General features: G+C 34.5%; 2 protein-coding genes and 1 pseudogene across 3 annotated transcripts in view; all 3 read left to right on the top strand.

Annotated features, from left to right (window-relative positions):
- The window catches only part of LOC135225708 (centrosomal protein of 89 kDa-like), a 67,068-nt gene extending 60,889 nt beyond the window's left edge, over positions 1–6,179 (top strand). For both annotated transcript variants that reach the window (XM_064265072.1, XM_064265073.1), the window contains exons 11-13: positions 1,465–1,591; positions 3,251–3,408; positions 5,717–6,179. In XM_064265072.1, coding sequence (XP_064121142.1) covers positions 1,465–1,591; positions 3,251–3,408; positions 5,717–5,801 — 370 coding nt within the window. In that variant the 3' untranslated portion in view covers positions 5,802–6,179. The remainder of the gene's footprint in view (positions 1–1,464; positions 1,592–3,250; positions 3,409–5,716) is intronic.
- A 685-nt stretch (positions 6,180–6,864) lies between these two features.
- LOC135225706 (procollagen-lysine,2-oxoglutarate 5-dioxygenase 1-like) overlaps positions 6,865–20,308 on the top strand; it is a 151,948-nt gene continuing 138,504 nt past the window's right edge. The window contains exons 1-2 of the mRNA XM_064265071.1: positions 6,865–7,109; positions 7,541–7,689. The gene's annotated coding sequence lies outside the window, so the exon portion shown is untranslated. The remainder of the gene's footprint in view (positions 7,110–7,540; positions 7,690–20,308) is intronic.
- Positions 7,599–7,802, top strand: LOC135225911 (U1 spliceosomal RNA; annotated as a pseudogene).

A 20,308-nucleotide genomic window follows, 5' to 3' on the forward strand; every position in this document is an offset into this window, starting at 1 on the left:
TGTAAGTTGTAGGTAACTCAGGTTGTGAAGCTTGAGGGTGTAAAGCATAACATCTATATCCAGGCAGCTGGAAGTTGTCCTGAGGAAAAATACAGGGTCTCCTAAAAAAAAAAAAATCTTATTGCCAATTGGCAGAAAGTTTTTCATATTGTTATTTACTGGTTCCTGAAGTACTAGGTTACTGTAGAGGGGTTGACTGCTAATGACTTTTTGAATGACTAAAGAGCCAGTAATTCTGTCCTCAGTTCCAAGAAGATATTTTTCTTCTTAGTTCCCAAACTTGTTCCATATCTTATTGACAGCCTGTTAATTCCTTAACTGAAAGTTACTCACTGTGAGACAAAGAATTCCATTACCTAATGAACTAAAAGGATTCTTAACCTGAATTTAGGTAGTTCGTACAATTAATTTTAGGCATGACTTCTACCGTGGGAGTAACAGAGATTGTATCTGGGAGAACTGCAGCTGATTAGTGCTTTTTGTGACATGACTAAAGGAAACTACCCTGATGCAATGGCCAAAAACCAGTTTCCTTAATAAAGACAGTTAAACTAACAGAGACTAACATGAGTTGGATGAAGGGCATTTGTGCTGTTTTAATTTGGTGATTAATGGAAATTGACTCAAAGCTTGGTCTGCGAAGACAAATAAACTCAGTTTGAATACCTAGCTATCCTTTTATATATGAGTTTGGATAGAATGGAGTCCAACTCTTTCCAACTTATCTGCTTGAGTAGAGGCTGGCATATGTTGCACCAGTGTCTTGAAGCAATCTTGGTTGGGATCAACCATTGGTTCGGTTACCTTAGTAGCCTTTTGTTTGATCAGTGTATCCATGCTGTTCATGATACTGAAGGTTAGATGAAAACTTACAGGGTTGAATTGGTTGGAAACAAGGCTAAAGTTGAAAGGTACAGCTCCTCTGAATAAGTGTTAATACTTCATTGATGTTAGATGTTAACACTTCCTTGATGTTAGATGTTAAATACCAATGCAGAAACTTGTTCAGTGTTGAGACTGGGCACCATTCTGCACCTACATATTTCATAAACATTAAATATACTCATCCCATAAACAGATTCAAATATTTTCTTAATATTCTTTGCTGATTATTATTTTGATTGGTTAGTTCAACCATACATTATGCTCATGGTTTTAAATTTCATCTTTGGCAGCAGTTGTTCAGTTAATTTTATACATTTCCACATATACTTGCACTCTCTAACATAAATGAATTATTAATATGTGAGTTGCTACAAATCATTCTTGTGTGCCTCTTTGTAAACCAACTTGTTATCTTTGAATGATATGGTGTCAACATAAAGAGTTTTTGTTATCTTACTGCTTTTAAGAGGCTTCTAATATATAAACAAATTAAACCTTAAGGCATACACTTGACAATACAGTAGTACAATTATGTTATAATTGGATTATATGTGTGTATTTCACTTTTTGTTTCTGTAGTGAGCTTCTAGATGATAGAGAAAAGCTTCTGGAATCTTTGTCATCTCAACGTAAAGAAGCTGAAGAATTGTCGAGAGAGGTTACATTGCGAAGTGCAACCATAGGAGCTCTTTCTCAGAAACTAAAAGTATGTATTTTTTGTATAGTTTTTTATAATGTTTTCATTAGAAAATTATAAGATTAAGTGTGATACTTCTTGTCAGAGACCATTTGCTCTTTGTTTAAAGATTACGATTTTATGGAAAGAAAAGTGACCTCTTCCATTCAATGACTTGCCTTTCTTTGCTTTGAAAATCATTTGGGTCTTCAAATACTGTTCATTAAAAATACAATCTTACTTGCAAAAGCTATTTGCCAGTATCGACTATTAATTAAACCATAGAATTCGTATTTAAAGTAGTATAGTACAGCCAATCCTCAGGTTACGATGGTCTCGACCTATGATGTTTTGTAGTTGTGACACGGTCCCAATAAGTTATTAAGTAATTCTTGCTCTATAGTTTTAGTTTCATATATTCACATTACAGTACTGTATTTTACATGTACATACAATGTCTTTCATGTGTTCTTCTTAGTCAAAATGTGTTATAGATTATTACTTTACTACTGCGTTAGCAAGGTAGGTGACGTAGGTGCTTATTTAGGTGTGTTCTGACTTACATCAAAAATTGGATTACAGCACTTCATTAGGAATGTATCTCTATTGTAACCTGAGGATTGCCTCTGTAATGGTGGTTTGGTAGCAAGTGCAATAGTCTAGTGGGAGAAATCTCTTATTGCACTCATATCCTGCAAAAAAAGCGATCCCTTAATTAAGTTTCCCTCATTGTTGTATCTTTATAGAGTGAATGATTCTTTTGTATTTTGCTCCTATGTACTCTTATTGTATTCATTGCAACCATATCCTTTATTCAGTGTTTCTGGGGTTAATGCTTTAGATTTCACTTTACCTATCCCTATTACTTTTTGTATATCATTGCTTTTTCTTTTCATGTAAGTTGATTTGGAGTTCATATTCAAGTTGCTGTGTTCATGTCTTTAGTTTCAGTTGCTTGAATTTTCCTTAGTTTTCATTATGTACTTAACAGCCAGAAGGTAGCAAAGTTCTTCTTATAGGTCTCTTCTCTCGAGCCCCCTGTAATGGGGTTATAGTTATAGTATGCCTTGTGCAGCATACCGTAGACTATCCTAAATGTTGTTTCCAGTGGCCCTTCAGCCCCATCTTTGAATTCATCCTTTATAGTTGTGCTGTCCAACTTCTCCAGTTTAACATTGTTTTAATTTTCAGTTATTATCATGAACCCATTGAGATTCAGTTGGCGTCCTTCCCCAAATGTTGTGATGCTATTTTCATCTGTTGAAATTGTTTTACTAAGTTTATTTTTTGTTGTTTTTAATAGTTTTATGACATGAAAAGTAAATACCGTATACAGCAGTCATTAAAAGAAAAACATTGCTATGTCCATAAAAGTCAGATTGTAATTTACCACAGATGAATTTTGAGAGTGTAAAAGTAATAATTATTATTGTTACTATAAATGATTAGTTTATCCAGACCTCTGAGCCTAATAAGGAAAAGTTATTACCATTACTGCTTTTGTGGTTAGGTTAATTTGATAAGCAAACTTGAATGAAATAATTAAACATAAGGTAATTATCTACTGTTCAGCTTTCAGGTATGATTTTTATTTATGACTGATATTAGTCATTTTTGCTGCTATCTCAGTTTTCTATTTCTTACTGTATGGTTTGAGTTCATCCATCTTAATTTTCTCTAAAATGGAAGGAAGAACGAATAAATTGGAGCTCACGTCTTGCTGAAAGTGAAGGTGGCAGACGGGCAGCTAAGTCAGCGTGGAAACGTGCGAGCAAAGAAGTTAAGCACTTGCGTAATTTGATCTCAAGCAAAGATGATACAATAGCATCACTGATTGCTGATTACAGGCAAGTATGAAGCCTTTTTAAAAGCTTCAGTAATAGTTCAGTTTGAAATATGCTACAAAAAATGCTCTCACACGACAGGATAAATAAATATTTTTCACCAAAATAGTAAACTTCATCTTGCTAAGTAATTTCTACAGAGAGTATGAATGTTGTTGATACAGTACATGCTTCCCATTTCTTGTTGTCTAATCAGTATGAATGTTTATGAAGAGTTACTTGTCATTTCCTCTTATCTAACAGCAAGGAATAATTTGAGATTATGTAATTTACTTGTACTATCTCAGACTTAGTATAATTTATATAGTACATTGCATGGTATCCTGAAGTCTCAAAACATTAGTTAAAGTTATCTAAATGTATATTCATTTTTGCATGAATAAATATGTGATTGGATAACTAATGGAATGTGAAAAAGAATGTACTATGACTATACTGTACTATTATTAAAATTCTAGAGAATGCTTCCAAGTACAAAAGCTTTGCAATAAAGTACATCAGTAAAAAAGAGAGATGGATAGAGAGCAACTCTTTAAACTTTTTATGTATGCCAACAGCTAGTGAATACAACTTGGGATTATATATTGAAATTTGTAAATAGTTCACATGTTTTCATTTTAATGTTTTGAATACAGTTTTTATAATCCTCGCCCAGAAATAGATTTTTCCTACGTCAAAATCCCTTTTATATGAAGCTACTAATGTACCTACAAATGTCTCCTTAAAACAGAGTGCATCAGTAATGATAGATTGCTTGTGTGTGGTAGTGTAGTTTATCTACTGTTGATATTTGTTCTACTTAAATACTGAAACTATACAATATGCTTTTTACATGTTTTATGGTTTATTGTAAACAGTCCATCCCTATTCATAAATTGTTCCTGATCACACAAGTTTTATTTCTCATTTGTGTGGAAATCTCTCAAGAATCTAAATGGGTACAGTTTGTTGTTGCTTGGTATACCAAGTTTCTGATTGGTTGTCCAGCTACTCAATTTTTAGAATTAACTCTAGTCGAAGAAAAGTTTGTCTAACCATTTGCTACTTCTTTAACAGGACATTATGAACCTATGTTACTTATAAGCACAATGGTAGGGTCCAACCATCTCAGGTTGCATGTGACCATATGCTTAACTCATAGGATTTTGTTTTTAAGGTGATTCAGTAACAGTCAAAGCATGCTAGGTGCAGGGTATTCCATGTATGACAGTAAGTTTGTATGTTAGGAAAACTGCATTTTTTTTATAATAGATATATATACTATTGAATTGTTCTTTTAATTAGTTTACCGTCCTGACCTTGTCTTCATGGGAAGTTTTATGAGCAAGAAAATTTCAGTTTTCATAGTGTCCATAGTTTTCCTAACAGCTTCATGCAAATATTATGCATTTGAACCACTACTTCAATAATGTAGTCTTCAGAGAAGTATTATGAGGCACACATTTGTCTGTGGTTTATAAATATGTTATATTGTCATTCATCATCATCAAAAATGTATTTACATCATCTTTTTTCCCTTTATTTGGTTAGACATGGCATGAGCTCTATCAGCTCTCATCTGTCCTGCGTTCTGTCCATTGAATCTCCATCAGGTCTTGTATCCCTCTTTTCAGTTATATTTTAGGCCCTCCAGGAGGTCTTTGTCCTGCTACATCCATACCCTATTGTTTTTCTGACCAATTGTTTCATATCCCTTCTCATCACTTGTTGTAATCTGTTACAGGACTGTATATTTGTATTATTCTTTTCATACTGTTCTAGAGTCCCCATTCATCGTCATCATAATCGTTTTTACATCAGCTTTTCCCCTTTATTTGGTTAGACATGGCATGAGCTCTATCAGCTCTCATCTGTTGTGTGTTCTGTGTGCTGAATCTCTCTATCAGGTCTTGTATCCCCTTTATCAATGACATTTTAGGCCCTCCAGAAAGTCTTTGTCCTGCTAGTACATCCATAGCCTATCGTTTTTCTGACCAACTCTTCCGTATCCCTTCTTATCACTTGTCCTAATCTGTTACAGGACAGTATATTCATACTGTTCTTTTTATATTGTTCTGGAGTCCCCATAGGTCTTTAGTGGTTTTAGCCTTTTATATTTCATTTTCTACATTTGATCTGTTCCCTCCTAGCTGCCCAATTTTGTTTACTTAGATGTGATAAACTACTTCTCATTTAAGAACCAATCCTATGGGAAAGCCTTGGAAGAACCTTGAATTATGACTGGTCTTTTGAATGACTTCAAAATAACAACAACTTGTTCATTATCTTTTCTGAAGAATTGCTGATAATAGACATTTTTGTTTGATTTCAGGCTTCTTGGACTTGATGCAGGGGAGGCAAAACACCAGAAATTAAGACAGTATTTATCCAAGGCAAATCTTAACGATCCAGTTTGATATGGTGGATATAGTAGCCAGTGGGTTAATGTGATATCTTAAGAAATAGGATGGTCTGTTTGATAATCTACCAAAGTTTGGTTAAGTTTATATCACGGTTTGGAAAGTCTATCAGAAGTTCAGAATTATTTTGTTTTTTATCAAAATTACTCCTTGTTGTGATGTCATGTCAGCTTTACATTTAGAGGTGTTTGAGCTGTGTAATATTCATCTGCATAACTGTCACCTTTTTTCTGAAGACTGTTACTTTAGAACCTGCATCTGTGTGTTATGAAAACTTTAATAAGAAAATTAGAAAAAATTATTTTGCAAAACTATTTTGAAATTTAGTGACTATTGAATTGCTGCTGAAGTGATTAAAAGAGTAATAGAATGCAAGGAATAGGTTTTGCTAGATTTCCTTGATGGTATATTGAAGAAAGGAAAACCAAAGGCCATTTTGTGAATGATCAGCTGTTCACAGTTTTATCACTGAAGGGTACTTCAAGAACCAAGAGAATGAAGTTTGTTTTTGTAGACCAAGCTTAGTCTAAAGTTTCTTCAATAATAGCATCATTGATATGTTTGGATGCTTAGAAAAGGTGGACTTAGCTGATTGGAGGTGCAATAATTAGAAAGGTACACAGTGTAAGCAGAAATGTATACTGTATAATAGTGCATCCAAGGAAAGATGTGCCATGGAAACTAACAGGCAATTTTACTTCACCTTGGATTTCATGATTATGAATAAGACACAGGAAAGTGCAAATTTTTCTTTAAGTTTTGGAATGGTGATGATACAGCTAAAAATTTGTATTCAAGTTCAGTTTAATTGATAATTTGTTCGTTTTATTTGCTTGGTTCTTTCTACTTCAACTGGATAAAAGGACTGCGTTCTTCTGTTACATCTAAATTAAAAGTTACTGGTACACAAAAACTTATTTTATTGTTGCAAGTTAGCTATAGAATGTAATTATCATTGTCATTCAGTATTGATTGTGATAGATCGTTCGGATAAGAAGAAAATAAAATATAACTTCTATCCTTAACTGATGGAATTATTCCTTGAAGATGCTGGAGTGTTCGCTATATCTGCCAAAGAACAGAATTTTTTATAAATGAATTTATTTGTGAAATGGTGTCATGAAAATATTCACCAGTTAAAGTGGTGTGACTATATTAGTTCATAAATATGAATATTAGCACCAGAAAATGAAACTTGGAACAAAGTTTGATTAAATAGAAGAATCAGTGCTCAGCCTCCTCTCCAGTTAAGCCTTTCACCTTCTTGCCATCAGTTGCCTAAGAGTCTTCTTCAAATCAGACTTGGTGAGTATGATTTTTAATATAATATATTAGTAGTGTTCCATTTGATTTTTATGTACAGTGGTCCCCCCGTATTCGCGGGGGATGCGTACCAGACCCCCCCGTGAATAGTTAGAACCCGCGAATGTTTGAAACCCCTATAAAAATGCTAAAAACAGCCTATTTTGTTAGTTGAAACTCAAGAAAATACACTAAAAATTTTCATACATGGTTTTTTTAATAGTTTTATCACAAAAAGTGCATTTTATGATGAAATTCATCAAAAAAACCAGGAATTTGTGGATATTTACCATAGAAAAATACCGCGAATGCGCAAATTTTCCGCGAATAATGCAGGGAAACGTTCCTGAGAGAAATCCGCGAATCTGGAAAACGCGAATACGGGGGGTCCACTGTATGTAGAGTACTGTGCATAGCATTTTTTTTTTTCGTAGGCATGCTTACAACAGTGCTGTAAAGAAGATCCTTCAAAACTTATTTTGGATTGAACTTATACTAACCTGACACCGGGGACATCTTGATCATAAAGGCAGTTCCCCCCTGACACCGGGGACATCTTGATCTGAAAGGCAGTTCCTCCAAGGTGAGGCTCACCATCGTATACTTCTGTAGTGCTGACCTTTGATGTTGACCCAAATGTGGTCAAGACAGGTGTGCAAGTTTTGAAGTGAGGGACTGTGTTTGCACTTTTCCTCTTGTATTATGCTAGATATCTATTTGTGGAACTTTGTGAGGTGGCCTTCGTATCGTGAGTTTTTCGTATCTTGAACCGCATTTTACATGTAAAATGGCTAATCCATTCCAAGCCCTCCAAAAACACCCCAGTAAATTTCATAGTAAAGCTAAATTGACCTATAAACAATGAAATACTACAACAATTTGGACCATTCAATACCTAACTTGATATGCACTGCTAATATGTACTGCATAGTACCTGTAAATAAAGTGTATTAGTGTACATGGTATACAAGAAATAATGTACGTACATACGTACGTATGTAGTAAAATGTGGAAGCATACCTTTTGAGTGAGGCTATCTCCAAAAGTGGCGACAGAGGAGGAGGACAAACGGCAGATACGTACACTTAACTTTACGAAACACACAAAAAAATGTCAGGAAAACATAAACTAAACTTTACAAAACACATTAATAAAACTGTAACACTTAACTTTACAAAAAACTTAAAATTACATTTTTTTTTTCTTTTTTTATTTTTACATTTTTTTTTACTTTTTTATACTTTACATATTTTACAAATTTTCAATTTCTTCATCACCGAATGGATGCCAGTCCGTTTACAGAATTTTTCGAACACCCATGAGAAGCCTTTAACTCTGGGGTTGCCGTCGATGTCCCCTCTCCTCCGTCGTCTTCGGCTTGGGCAATCAAATCGCTGAAAATAGCGCTGGCTTTCTGGCAGATTGCCGTCTCGGTTATCGTATCGCTGGCGATTTCTTTGTCCTCAATCCATAGAAGAAGCAGCCTCTCCATTTCATCATGCACATGGCTCCTCTTGTTGGACAAAATAGTCACGCCCTTGGAAGGTGTAGCTGCTTTGATGGCTTCCTTCTGCTTAAGGATGGTGCCTATTGTTGACGGATTTCGGCCGTATTCCTTAGCGATCACACTCAACCGCATGCCAGCTTCATACTTTTTTATTATCTCCATTTTTGTGTGCATAGAAAGCATTCTCTTCTTTCTGTGAACTTCAGCAACTTTCTTGGGACCCATGACTATACTGTACGTAATTAAGTTATGTAGTACAGGCAGTCCCCGGGTTACGACAGGGGATCCGTTCTTGAGACGCGTCGTAAGCCGAAAATCGTCGCAAGCCGGAACATTGTCAAAAATCCTAAGAAAACCTTACTTTTAATGCTTTGGGTGCATTGAAAACTATGTAAACTGCATTCTTATGGCATTTTTCATCAAAAAAACCTTCAAATATTGATTATTTTGCATTTTTGGTGTCATATTTCATCTGCCAGATGAGCGTTGTAGGCGTCATAACCCTGGAACATGCGTCGTAACCCTGGAAATAATGTCTGATGAATATAATTGAGAAGCGTCGTAACCTCGGAACGTCGTAAGCTGAGACCGTTGTAACCCGGGGACTGCCTATACTAATTAAGTTCTCACACAACACGATAAAGTAGTACAACGAAATCACTAACACGAATTTACGTTAACATACGAAATCGTATATGTGAACGAACAAATTCCGTGTGCGTACGATAACGCTGGTGAGAAACAATGGCTGACGAAGAACGCCGCTACGTACGATGCATGATGGGATCATGGAAGAGATGCTGACCAATAGGAGAGCAGGATCTTATGGCGGTGACTAGCATCAGGAACCAATGGGAGAGCGGGAGGATGGTGGCGAATCTACTCAGTTGGCGGCGCGCGAGTTTCAAAATTGTTATCGGTGGTCCGGGCGAATCTCGGACTTTACAGCATCAACCTTTTGTATGTTGAGCAATTTTCGTATGTAGAGCTGTAAAATTTTTCGTACTTGCTTTCGTATCTCGAGTTTTTCGTAAGTTGAGCCTTTTGTATCTAGAGGTACCACTGTATTCTGTTGATTTTTAGGTAGCAATGAGGAACTTAGATTTTTTAATATTCTTTATTTACATAAAGGAAAGAAATAATTTTGATAGAAGTAGTATGTAACATGGCTTCATGGAGGTACAGAGAGTAGAGCATATTTGAGCCTTTTAATTATTGGTGAACTTTTTTGGAATTTTCCTTATACATACAGTATTTTTATTACTTCCTTCTCTTTTCCACTTGTCATTCTTACAGGAAATATTAACCCAACACTAACAATAATTCTATGAAAACATTTCATAATTTGAATTAATAATTGTAAATTTAGAAAGAATTTCCCCTTTAATGAAATTTCACTGTAAAATAACCACTTTTCCAAGATATTTTCAAACAAACTACACACAATGGACAAAAAGAATTACAAAGATGCACTTTTGCAAACAGCAATTGTGATCATAACTACAAGGCGTACTTAACCATTGTAATGCTTATAAATCATTACTTTTTGGGCAGTTCTTCAGTCAGGGACAGCTGTTTGAAATGTGATTTAAAAGAGAAGGTAAATAATGTCAGTAAACCTGGTTAGTTCTTCTGCCCATCCCTCATTTATTCACTGATGTGAGACAGTTCTATTCATCTGTTCTCATCTGAACACCTACCCCAAAAGCAATAATGTTTAGAATACAAAATACTACAGGACAGGAGTGCTATATCTGCTGCCCTACACTTGCATAGATGAGACAACAGCATAGGTTGATCATCTTCATTACACAACAGGTCTGTGCAGATGAATGTTCACCCAAGTCTCACGCTATTTCATTAGGGAAAGTGGGTGATTTTGAGAACTCACAGCGGCTACCAAAAATGTTTTTCCTATGTCAAAACCTTACAAAAGAAAATGACAGGTGATGAAATGGCTTAGCTGCTCATGAAAAAATCCCAACAAATCAGATTATTTTATGGTCTGAGGTACAGTCACTGGTTATTAACAATTTTTTTTTATTGTGGATACCCATAAGTTTTGGCAATAAAGAACAGGAAAAAACAAACAAACCAATATACTTTCAACCCAGGAATAGCTAAAATCCACAAATACCTAAAACCTCTCTAAAAATGCTTAAAACTACCTATTTTGATAGTTCTAACACAAAAAACTCTAAAAATGCTTATAACCTGAGTATTGTAATAGTTTTATCATAAAAAGTTCAATTAGTCATGCAAAGGATATGAAAATATAGTGATCAGTGAATATTTCTCAGTGAAAAACACTGCGAATAGGCGAATTTTCCACGAATTATGTGTATAATATATGTTCCACAAAAAAATCCGCAAATAGGCAGGGGTCCACTCTATGTATAATTCTTTGTGGTTTGAAGGTAGCTTACCTAATTATGTTGGGTTTCACTGCGTGATTACTATTGCAGTCAGTGGTGTTTCAGGAAATTTGTATTCAAGGTAAAGTCACAGGTTATCAACGGTTTTTTTTGTTCTTGATACCCATTCAGGTTTAACAATACAGAACAGGAGACACACGAACCAGTAAATGTATTATCCATTGTGGTTCTAGAGTGACTTAAATAATTGTCAGGTCTGGCTGCAGGATCATTATCATTGCACCTTATCCTGTTCAAGCTCAGAGAGGATAACGAAAGTGTAACTTTTCTGAGGATGAATAGCAGCTACGCTATAAAATTATGATATATATATATATATATATATATATATATATATATATATATAATATATATCTAATTTCATTAGATATATATATAATATATACATATATATATATAATATATATATATATATATATATATATATATATATATATATAATACTATATATATATATATATACATATATATATATATATATATATATATATATATATATATATATATATATATATATATATATATATATATATATATATATATATATATATATATATATATATATATATATATACATATATATATATATATATATATATATATATATATATATATATATATATATATATATATATATATTATATATATATATATATATATATATATATATATATATATATATATATATATATATATATCAGAGACAGCAGTCTCTGAAATATAGTATTTCTCTCTCTGTATTTGGTGTTTTTATGGGCTCCTTTTATTAGATATATTATATATATATATATATATATATATATATATATATATATATATATATTATATATATATATATATATATATATTATATATATATATATATATAATATATATATATATATATATAATATATATCTAATAAAAGGAGCCCATAAAAACACCAAAATACAGAGAGAGAAATACTATATTTCAGAGACTGCTGTCTCCCTCTTCAGGTAGATGAATGAGAAAAGTTACAGAAAAGGTGGTATTTATACCAAGAGGTCCATCTACAGGTAAGCCAATTTAGGTCACTCCCACTGATAATCTTCCTTTAATCTTCTTAAGCGTTGGTTGAATGAAAACCTGGTAAACAATGTCTGAGTCCCATGCTCCCTTTGAGATTATTCAATACCTGCCCCTCTTTGATCAGGGCCGATTCCATCATTTGACTCTTGTACCGGCAGTTGCTGCTATAAATTATATGTGACAAATTATACTTGACAAATGATATGAATAGTTTTTCCCTCAAAAAGTGAAGAACGTCCTGTACTGGTACGTTTGTGAACAGGGAATCTACATATAGGCTTAAAAGTTTTATGTTCGCCAGAATGAAATCAGATACCTGTACATGTGGTCCGTAGTGAGGAGGCGAACATAAAACTTTTATGCCTTGACGTAGATTCCCTGTTCACAAAGGTACCAGTACAGGACGTTCTTCTCTTTTTGAGGGAAAAACTATCCCCTTATTCAGATAATTTCCAATTGGTGCTAGACAAAATAATAAAGTTCGTTGAATTATGTGTATCTAATAACGTATTTTCATTTGGGGAATCATTCTATAAGCAAAAATTCGGGTGTAGTATGGGTAGTCCTTTGAGTCCTGTTTTAGCCAACCTGTTCATGGAATACTTTGAAACTACAGTAATAAATGCAATAAAACCCAAAAACATGCTGTGGATGAGATATGTAGATGATATTCTAACATTTTGGGATAATAAATGGGGCAATTTTAATTAATTTTTTTCAAAATTAAACTCATTAGTGCCCAGCATCAAATTTAAAGTTGAATGGGAAACAGACAACAAAATTTACCATTTACAGAAAACCAACGTTCTCACTTTCATACATTCACTACTTCAGCTACCATGACATTCCTATCAAGATAGGCATAACCAGCAACCTATTATTAAGAATCTTACGAATTTGTTCTCCAGATTTCCTGGAAAAAGAATTTGAACTAATTCGTAAACAGCTTTTGTCTTTAAGGTATCCTGACCATATAATTGAGAAAGCAATTCACAAAGCAAACATAATTTTCTACCGACCCCCTCAAGACAAGACCAGAGACACCCAACAATAAAATTGAAATTAAAATTCCACACCTGGACAGGGTTAAGACGGTGACCCAGACCCTCAGAAAATCTAACCCTTTTGCATTTACTTACCCAAATACCTTAGCCAAATTCCTGATTAACATCCAACAAAAGACATCCCCCAAGGATACAGGCGTTTACAAAATCCCATGCCTGGACTGTGACCAATCTTACATCGGATTTACAGGAAAATCACTTCCCCAGAGATAAATACAACACAAACAGTCAGTTAGGTATGGATAACAGGACTCAGTTATTTTCAACCATATAAATGAAGATAACCATAGTATAAACTGGAATTTGTCACATATAATTTATAGCAGCAACTGCCGGTACAAGAGTCAAATGATGGAATCGGCCCTGATCAAAGAGAAGCAGGTAATGAATATCTCAAAGGGAGCATGGGACTCAGATATCGTCGACCAGGTTTTCATTCAACCGACGCTGAAGAAAATTAAAGGAAGATTATCTGCGGGAGTGACCTAAATTGGCTTACCTGTGGATGGACCTCTTTGTATAAATACCACATTTTCTGTAACTTTTCTCATTCACCTACCTGAAGTGGGGGACAGCAGTCTCTGAAATATAGTATTTCTCTCTCTGAATTTTCGTGTTTTTATGGGCTCCTTTTATTAGATGGAATTCGTTATAACAGAGCATTTTACCAGTCTCATATATATATATATATATATATATATATATATATATATATATATATATATATATATATATATATATATATCTATATGCTTAATAAATCGCGGTAGATGCATGTGACTTCATTATGTAAGCAAATAACACATTGGAAAATTATAGGCAGAAAGTGAATACCAGTCGCTTTCGCCTTTATTCAGGCATTGTTGAGGCACAAATGAAATACAGTTGGAAAGAAGATTGCAAGGTAAGCAAAAAGATCAAGAATACCGGATGGTTAATTGCCAAAAGGGTAAAAATCAAAGAGATAATCCGAGATCACGTGGTCACAAATTAAAGAAATAGTTTTATCCATAAGAGATATGGAAGCTTAGCCATACAGTCCAAAAACATGTATAAAACTGACTATATTAATTTTGTTGCATATATTTATCTACAACCTTTTTAATTATGTAGGCATTGAGTTTGAACAAACCAAGACTTAAATGTAGAACACTTCCATTATTTGACTCGGTGAAACAAGATTCAAAATTCCTTTTAACGGGATCAAGGATGTTGCTTCACGTCAGTTAATAGTGTGATCTAAGTCTCTCATATGTACAGATAATGCATTCGATATTTGGCCAGTTCTTACAGAATATTGGTAATGTTTGATTCGTTGTGAAATTGGTTTTCCAGTTTTTCCATGATATATTTGATCACACTTTTTACAAGGAATTTCATATATGCAGCCAGAAACATCTTTAGAATTTTTTATTACTAAACTCCTAACATTAATGATACTGAAAACAACATTTTTGTTGAAAAGCTTTAAAATTTTAGGAATTTTTATAAACCTTTCCTCCTTGAGATCTCTTTAAATTTCTTCCGTTAGGAAGTTTAGGAAACTCATTCCTAGTTTGTACCGTAAAATCGACACGTATCCTCATCACAGATTTACTCAGTCAAAATTGCAATACCTTCATCACTTAGTTTGCATCACCTTTGGCTATCTTGTCGAAATTGAACTCCGTTGATGTCAGCAATTCCTAGATCGCACAACTAGAAGAATTTGTATTACCTTTTACTTTTAGCTGCAGAATTCTTTGCTTGTGTTTCCTTTTCAACACCATGTGAGGAGACTAAGAAAAAATTAGGAATGTTCTTCGACACTGTTTAATCCTGGGTGAAAATATTGTGGTGATGGTGTTTTATTTTATATAGCATATGTAAAATGCCGATGGGTGACAGTTGTTCTTATGTAGCTAAGGCTAGAGAAAAAGGGCAAATAGAAAAATAGATGGAAAGAATGTGGCTTTTTGCAAGAAATCTGATCTTAGGATTAAAGAAGAACGTAAAGCTTGATTAAATTTAATTGTTGAGACAGTTCTTGATACACAAAAGTGCACGTGATGTCATATTGAGGGATCTGCTTTTACTTTCACGAGGTAGTGTTTTATGCTTTAGTTGGTGGCGAGGGGGTAGGTTAGCTACTGTCATCAGTCGAGGCCTGAAAACTTTCCAGTTTATAGGTAATTAGGCTGATTGAGTCAATGATAATCTCAGGTTTTGTTTTATGCTTTCTTCCAAAATTGCTTCCAGACACTATGAGAATCTGAAAATACCAAACTGATGTTTTGAAATTGGTCTCTCTCTCTCTCTCTCTCTCTCTCTCTCTCTCTCTCTCTCTCTCTCTCTCTCTCTCTCTCTCTCTCTCTCTGAATGTATGATATTGAATAGAGTAGTGTGTGCAAATGTAAGGAAGTTTTGAGGTTACTCAGTAATCATTCATGTTTTGAATTGAGAAAGAAAGAGAGATGTTGGAACCATTTTTAAATCATATACTTCAGCATTGAATTAATAAGCAAGATCAATTCATTACTGTTTTATAACTTGTTGGTCGAAGAGGATGAAAAGTAATTTCATTTGGATTCTGTCGTCAGCTGCATACCTGCATACAGTTCCTTTTTTTAAATTCCAATTTTTCTCATCTACTCTTTCTTTCTCAAGTGTAGACCATTTAAATCCGCCCCTCCAGCCATTTTGGTTTGACGAAGTTAAGCTCTCTCCAGGCTTCACTTTGCTGTGTCATGGTATTGCTAGTAGTTTTAATTGGGGATTGTAAGCTAACTACCAGGTTCTCATGTTTCCTGACGTCTCTCAGATGCTATGTTTTTATGCATATATTTATTTTTCTGTATGAGATCTTTATTATTTCATCATATTCTTTAGTCTGTTATCGTTCTTCTCTTTACAGTATGTTTTCTCGTTTCTTTCTATGTCAATCTGCATTCAACTCTTTGGAAGCTTGCATGACATGGTGTTTTTGTCATATTTCATGAGCGTATGATGATAAAAATTCTAACGTCTTATTGCTGTTTTTCTTCAAGTACACAACGCAACAGCTCAGCATAAAGTTTCAAGTGTTCTTATTGAAACTTATGGGAAGTTTTTTCTTGCAGTTTCAGTAATAGTGACTAAAATTTAATCCTTCTTTTGTCAGAAATGCCATCTCAAAGGGACTGAGGTTTCCTATACTCTACACTCATTTAGGCTGACATCTCTTACTGTCAGTTGGTTTTCATTCATTTTCTTTTTTCCTGGCTTTAAAGGACATCCCTTTTACTTTTTCATCCCATAGAGGGATATCCCTTCAGTCTGTTTTCTCCTCATAAGGAGATCCATTTTACTCTTTTTCTTATCCAGAGGAATGCAGTTTTACTTTTCGCTGAGAGAGTAACACCCCCTTTGTTCTTTTCTCCTTAGCGCTTGGAGGTACTTTGTAGAAGAATTCTCTTTTACTCATACCTCTCCTATAGCTACTTTCCTATCTTAGTGTCTTAACCTAGATATACATAGCTTGTACTTCTTCATCACTTGAAAAGACGTCCCACTACCCGTGTCCTCTCATTGAAGAACATGAATTTTATTTGTTCCTTACTTGGAGGGAAATTCCTTTTATTCCGTCCTTACCAAGAGGGACATCCTTTTACTTTTTCCTCTCTTAGAGGGAAATTCCTATTACTCCTGTTGCATTTTCCACATGGAGAGTGACATCCTTGTTACTCTTTCCTATTGTGGTGTCGCTTTTACTCAAAGAGGGACATCCCTTTTACCATATCCTTACTTATAAGAACATCACTTTTTCTCCTCCTTTTTCTCTGAAGACATACCTTTTACCCCTCCTCACCTTTAGAAATATCCCTATACCCTTTCCTCATCTATTGGGACATCTCTTTATATATTTTGCCCTCATATGAGCTCACTCCTTTTACGTTCCCCACATCTCTAGAGACTTACCTTTAACCTGTCCTCACTACAATGGACATTCCGTCTACTCTTTTACGCATGGGAGATATACTCCTTGGTCATCTTTTGAAACATCTCTTTTTAGTGCTCCCTCAACTTGACAGTTCTTTTACACTTTCATCCATTATTTGGATACCCCCTTTACTCTTTCCTCATCTAGAGGGAGGGCACCATTTTAGCTTTTAATCAAGTACAGTACATCCTCTTTAGTCTTTATTTATGTATAGGGACATCCTTCCAAGTCTTTCCTCTCATACAAAGACACCCTTCTCATTTTTATCACTCATGGAGGCATCCTTCTTATTCTGACCTCACATATGGGGACATCCACTTTTATCCTATCCTCACCTGCTGTGGGAAGATTCCTTTTACCCTTTCCTCGTCTATGGCACATCAGTTTTACCTTTTCTCTTACAAGGACATACCTTTTACTCATTCTTCACCTTCAGAGACATTCCATTTACTATTTCCTTAGATACGAGGCACCCCTTTTGCTATTCCGTCACCAAGAGAACGCCAATTTTACTTTTTCCTAACCTTCAGGGACATTCCTTTACTTATAGGGACATTCCTTTGACCCTCCCTCACCCAAGAGGATGACCCTTGAATTTTCCATTCTTAATTTTTACTTCACTATGCATGAATTCTTTTGCCTATTCATTCGATGATACTATTAGCCTTTGCAACCTGTGCTTTGTGCCATAAATTGATCCCATGTAAATTATGCAGGTCTCACTGCTCTATCCCAACTTTAAAACTTTATTCACTGTATACCTCCAAATTTTCTTAGAGAGGAAGAATCCGTTATTCTCATTGTTTCCAATTTTTCGTAGGTCTGGCTCATTACCTTAACAAATTTATTTTCTTATTTTTTGTGCCACATATTGCCGGTATGATAATATCCAGCAAGGTCGAAAAATCTTGGTATCCAGTATCCCCCCTTACAGTACTGTGGTAATGAATCATTAGTTTTAGATCCTCTTGGATACAGTTCTAGTATGGAAATGTTCCTTGCATTTCCCACGCTAGGCATCTTCAGATTTTCAGTTTTGTTCAGGTTTCAATCTGAGTAACGCACACGCACACACTTGAGGAATCAGAGATGTGTATTTCTGGTGATAGAAGTTCACTCTCGACGTGGTTCGGAAGTCACGGAAAGTCGTTGGTCCCGTTGCTGAATAACCACCGGTTCCATGCAACGTAAAAACACCATACAAACAAAACATAACACACACACACATCTATATATGTTTATAGTATATAATATGTGTATATATATATATATATATATATAATATATATATATATATATAATATATATATATATATATATATATATATATATATATATATATATATATATATATAATATATATATATATATAATGTTCGTCACCTTTACACCCATGACTTTTCAAGCCGCAAATATTATTTAACATAAAATTTCCTCCACTTTTGGAATACTTGACACCCAAGGGGAATTATAATTGATGTGTCTGCCTTATCTTAGATTCAAACCTAGCCCTATAAGCCGTAGCCAATTCAGTTATGATTTCTCTTTGGGTCATCATAAGGGAGCAGGGAAATCGAATCGGAGTAGGAGGATGAAGAGAAGAAACAAAAGAAGTGGTGGGATGATGGAAGAGGAGGTTTAATGAAGGAAAAAAAAAATTGAGATTGTATGGGGTGCAATTCCGTGAGCGAAAAGAGAGCCATGCAAAGGTATACAAGAGGTCGAATTGGATAGTCCAGAAAAAAGAAGGAAAATAATACGAATAGAATGGAAAGTGTGAGCAATTACATAGGGAGAGTAAGAAGTTTCCTCACAGGGAAGTAAATGCACGGAGAAAAGTCAGTGCACAATTTAGAAAATGGAAAGAGAGACACCGTCTGAAGTGCTTGCACTCTTGTGTCTATGAATCGAGTTTTTGAAGATGAGAGGCGGAGATAGTTGAATGGCGCGAGGGGAAGGGATGGTGGAATATTATATGTGGTTCAAGAAAATGCAAGGGAGAGGATTGTAGAGATGCACAGAAGCGGTATAAAGATTAGTATAATTGAGAGGATGGATCTGAGTGCCTCAAGTGATTCGACCATGTAGACAGAAAGGATGGTGTAAAAAAACTGTTCGGTTCAGAAGTGTTAGTAGGTAGGAGGATAGGAAGTATCTAGAAATTGGTGGATAGATACTCGTATTGTGAGAGTTAATGGAGAGGAAGGATATTATTATCCAGGAAACGCAGAGATGCTTGCAAGACAAGGGTGAATGGTGCAGTGTTTGTAAGGGATCTTCGAGATGTACGAAGCAGCCATAGTGGAGGTTTTACTGCACAGGGGAACGGTTCGTCCACTATTCTGCAGTTGAAGTATGAAATTGACAGCAACTTTTTTTTCGTGGAGTAGCTGCTTAATGATGTTTATATAATATATATATATATATATATATATAATAATATTATATTATATATATATATATATATATATATATATTATATATATATACATATATATATCTTATATGTATATATAGATATATATAATATATTTATAATATAACTATATATATATATTATATTAATTATATATATTATATTAGGCTATAAGATAATATATTATAATATTATTGTCCGGGGGCTGCTGCCTTTGTATAATAAGGCGCCCTGTGAGGTTATTTAGACCTGCGATAATTTACGCAAAGGTCGGTTTGTTATGACTCTCCTTCCTCATTGGAGTGTCTTGGATTTCGATGATAATTTTCGAAGTCAGTATCTTCTTTGGGTATGAAGGCGGAGATGTTTCAAACTCATGATGATAATTCCTAAGTTCATTCAGTATCTTCTTTCTGATGCGAGGTTTCTAGTTGAAAAACAGAAAACAAAAATATTTGTATTCTTGAAGTCTACATTGTGAAGATCAGTTAAAATTGGACAGGTCTGCCAATGATGATGGCTAGTTGAATTCTGACTACAATCTGGTTTACAAATCATAAAGTGAGCAGACAGTAGCTCGAACATACGAACGTACACACAGATGACATAGATTACAAGTCAAGAGGCCGTTTGGGTTATAGGTCACTGTGGTTGTCTCAAGCAGGAAGCTGCGACAACAGTTTACAAAACAATAGGTTTGATGACCACAGATGACAGCAAACCAGACACTAACTGATACAACACGTCATCTTAGCCTACTTTATCATATCTG

The sequence above is a fragment of the Macrobrachium nipponense genome, chromosome 13 (assembly GCF_015104395.2).
Source record: "Macrobrachium nipponense isolate FS-2020 chromosome 13, ASM1510439v2, whole genome shotgun sequence".
Lineage (NCBI taxonomy): Eukaryota > Metazoa > Arthropoda > Malacostraca > Decapoda > Palaemonidae > Macrobrachium > Macrobrachium nipponense.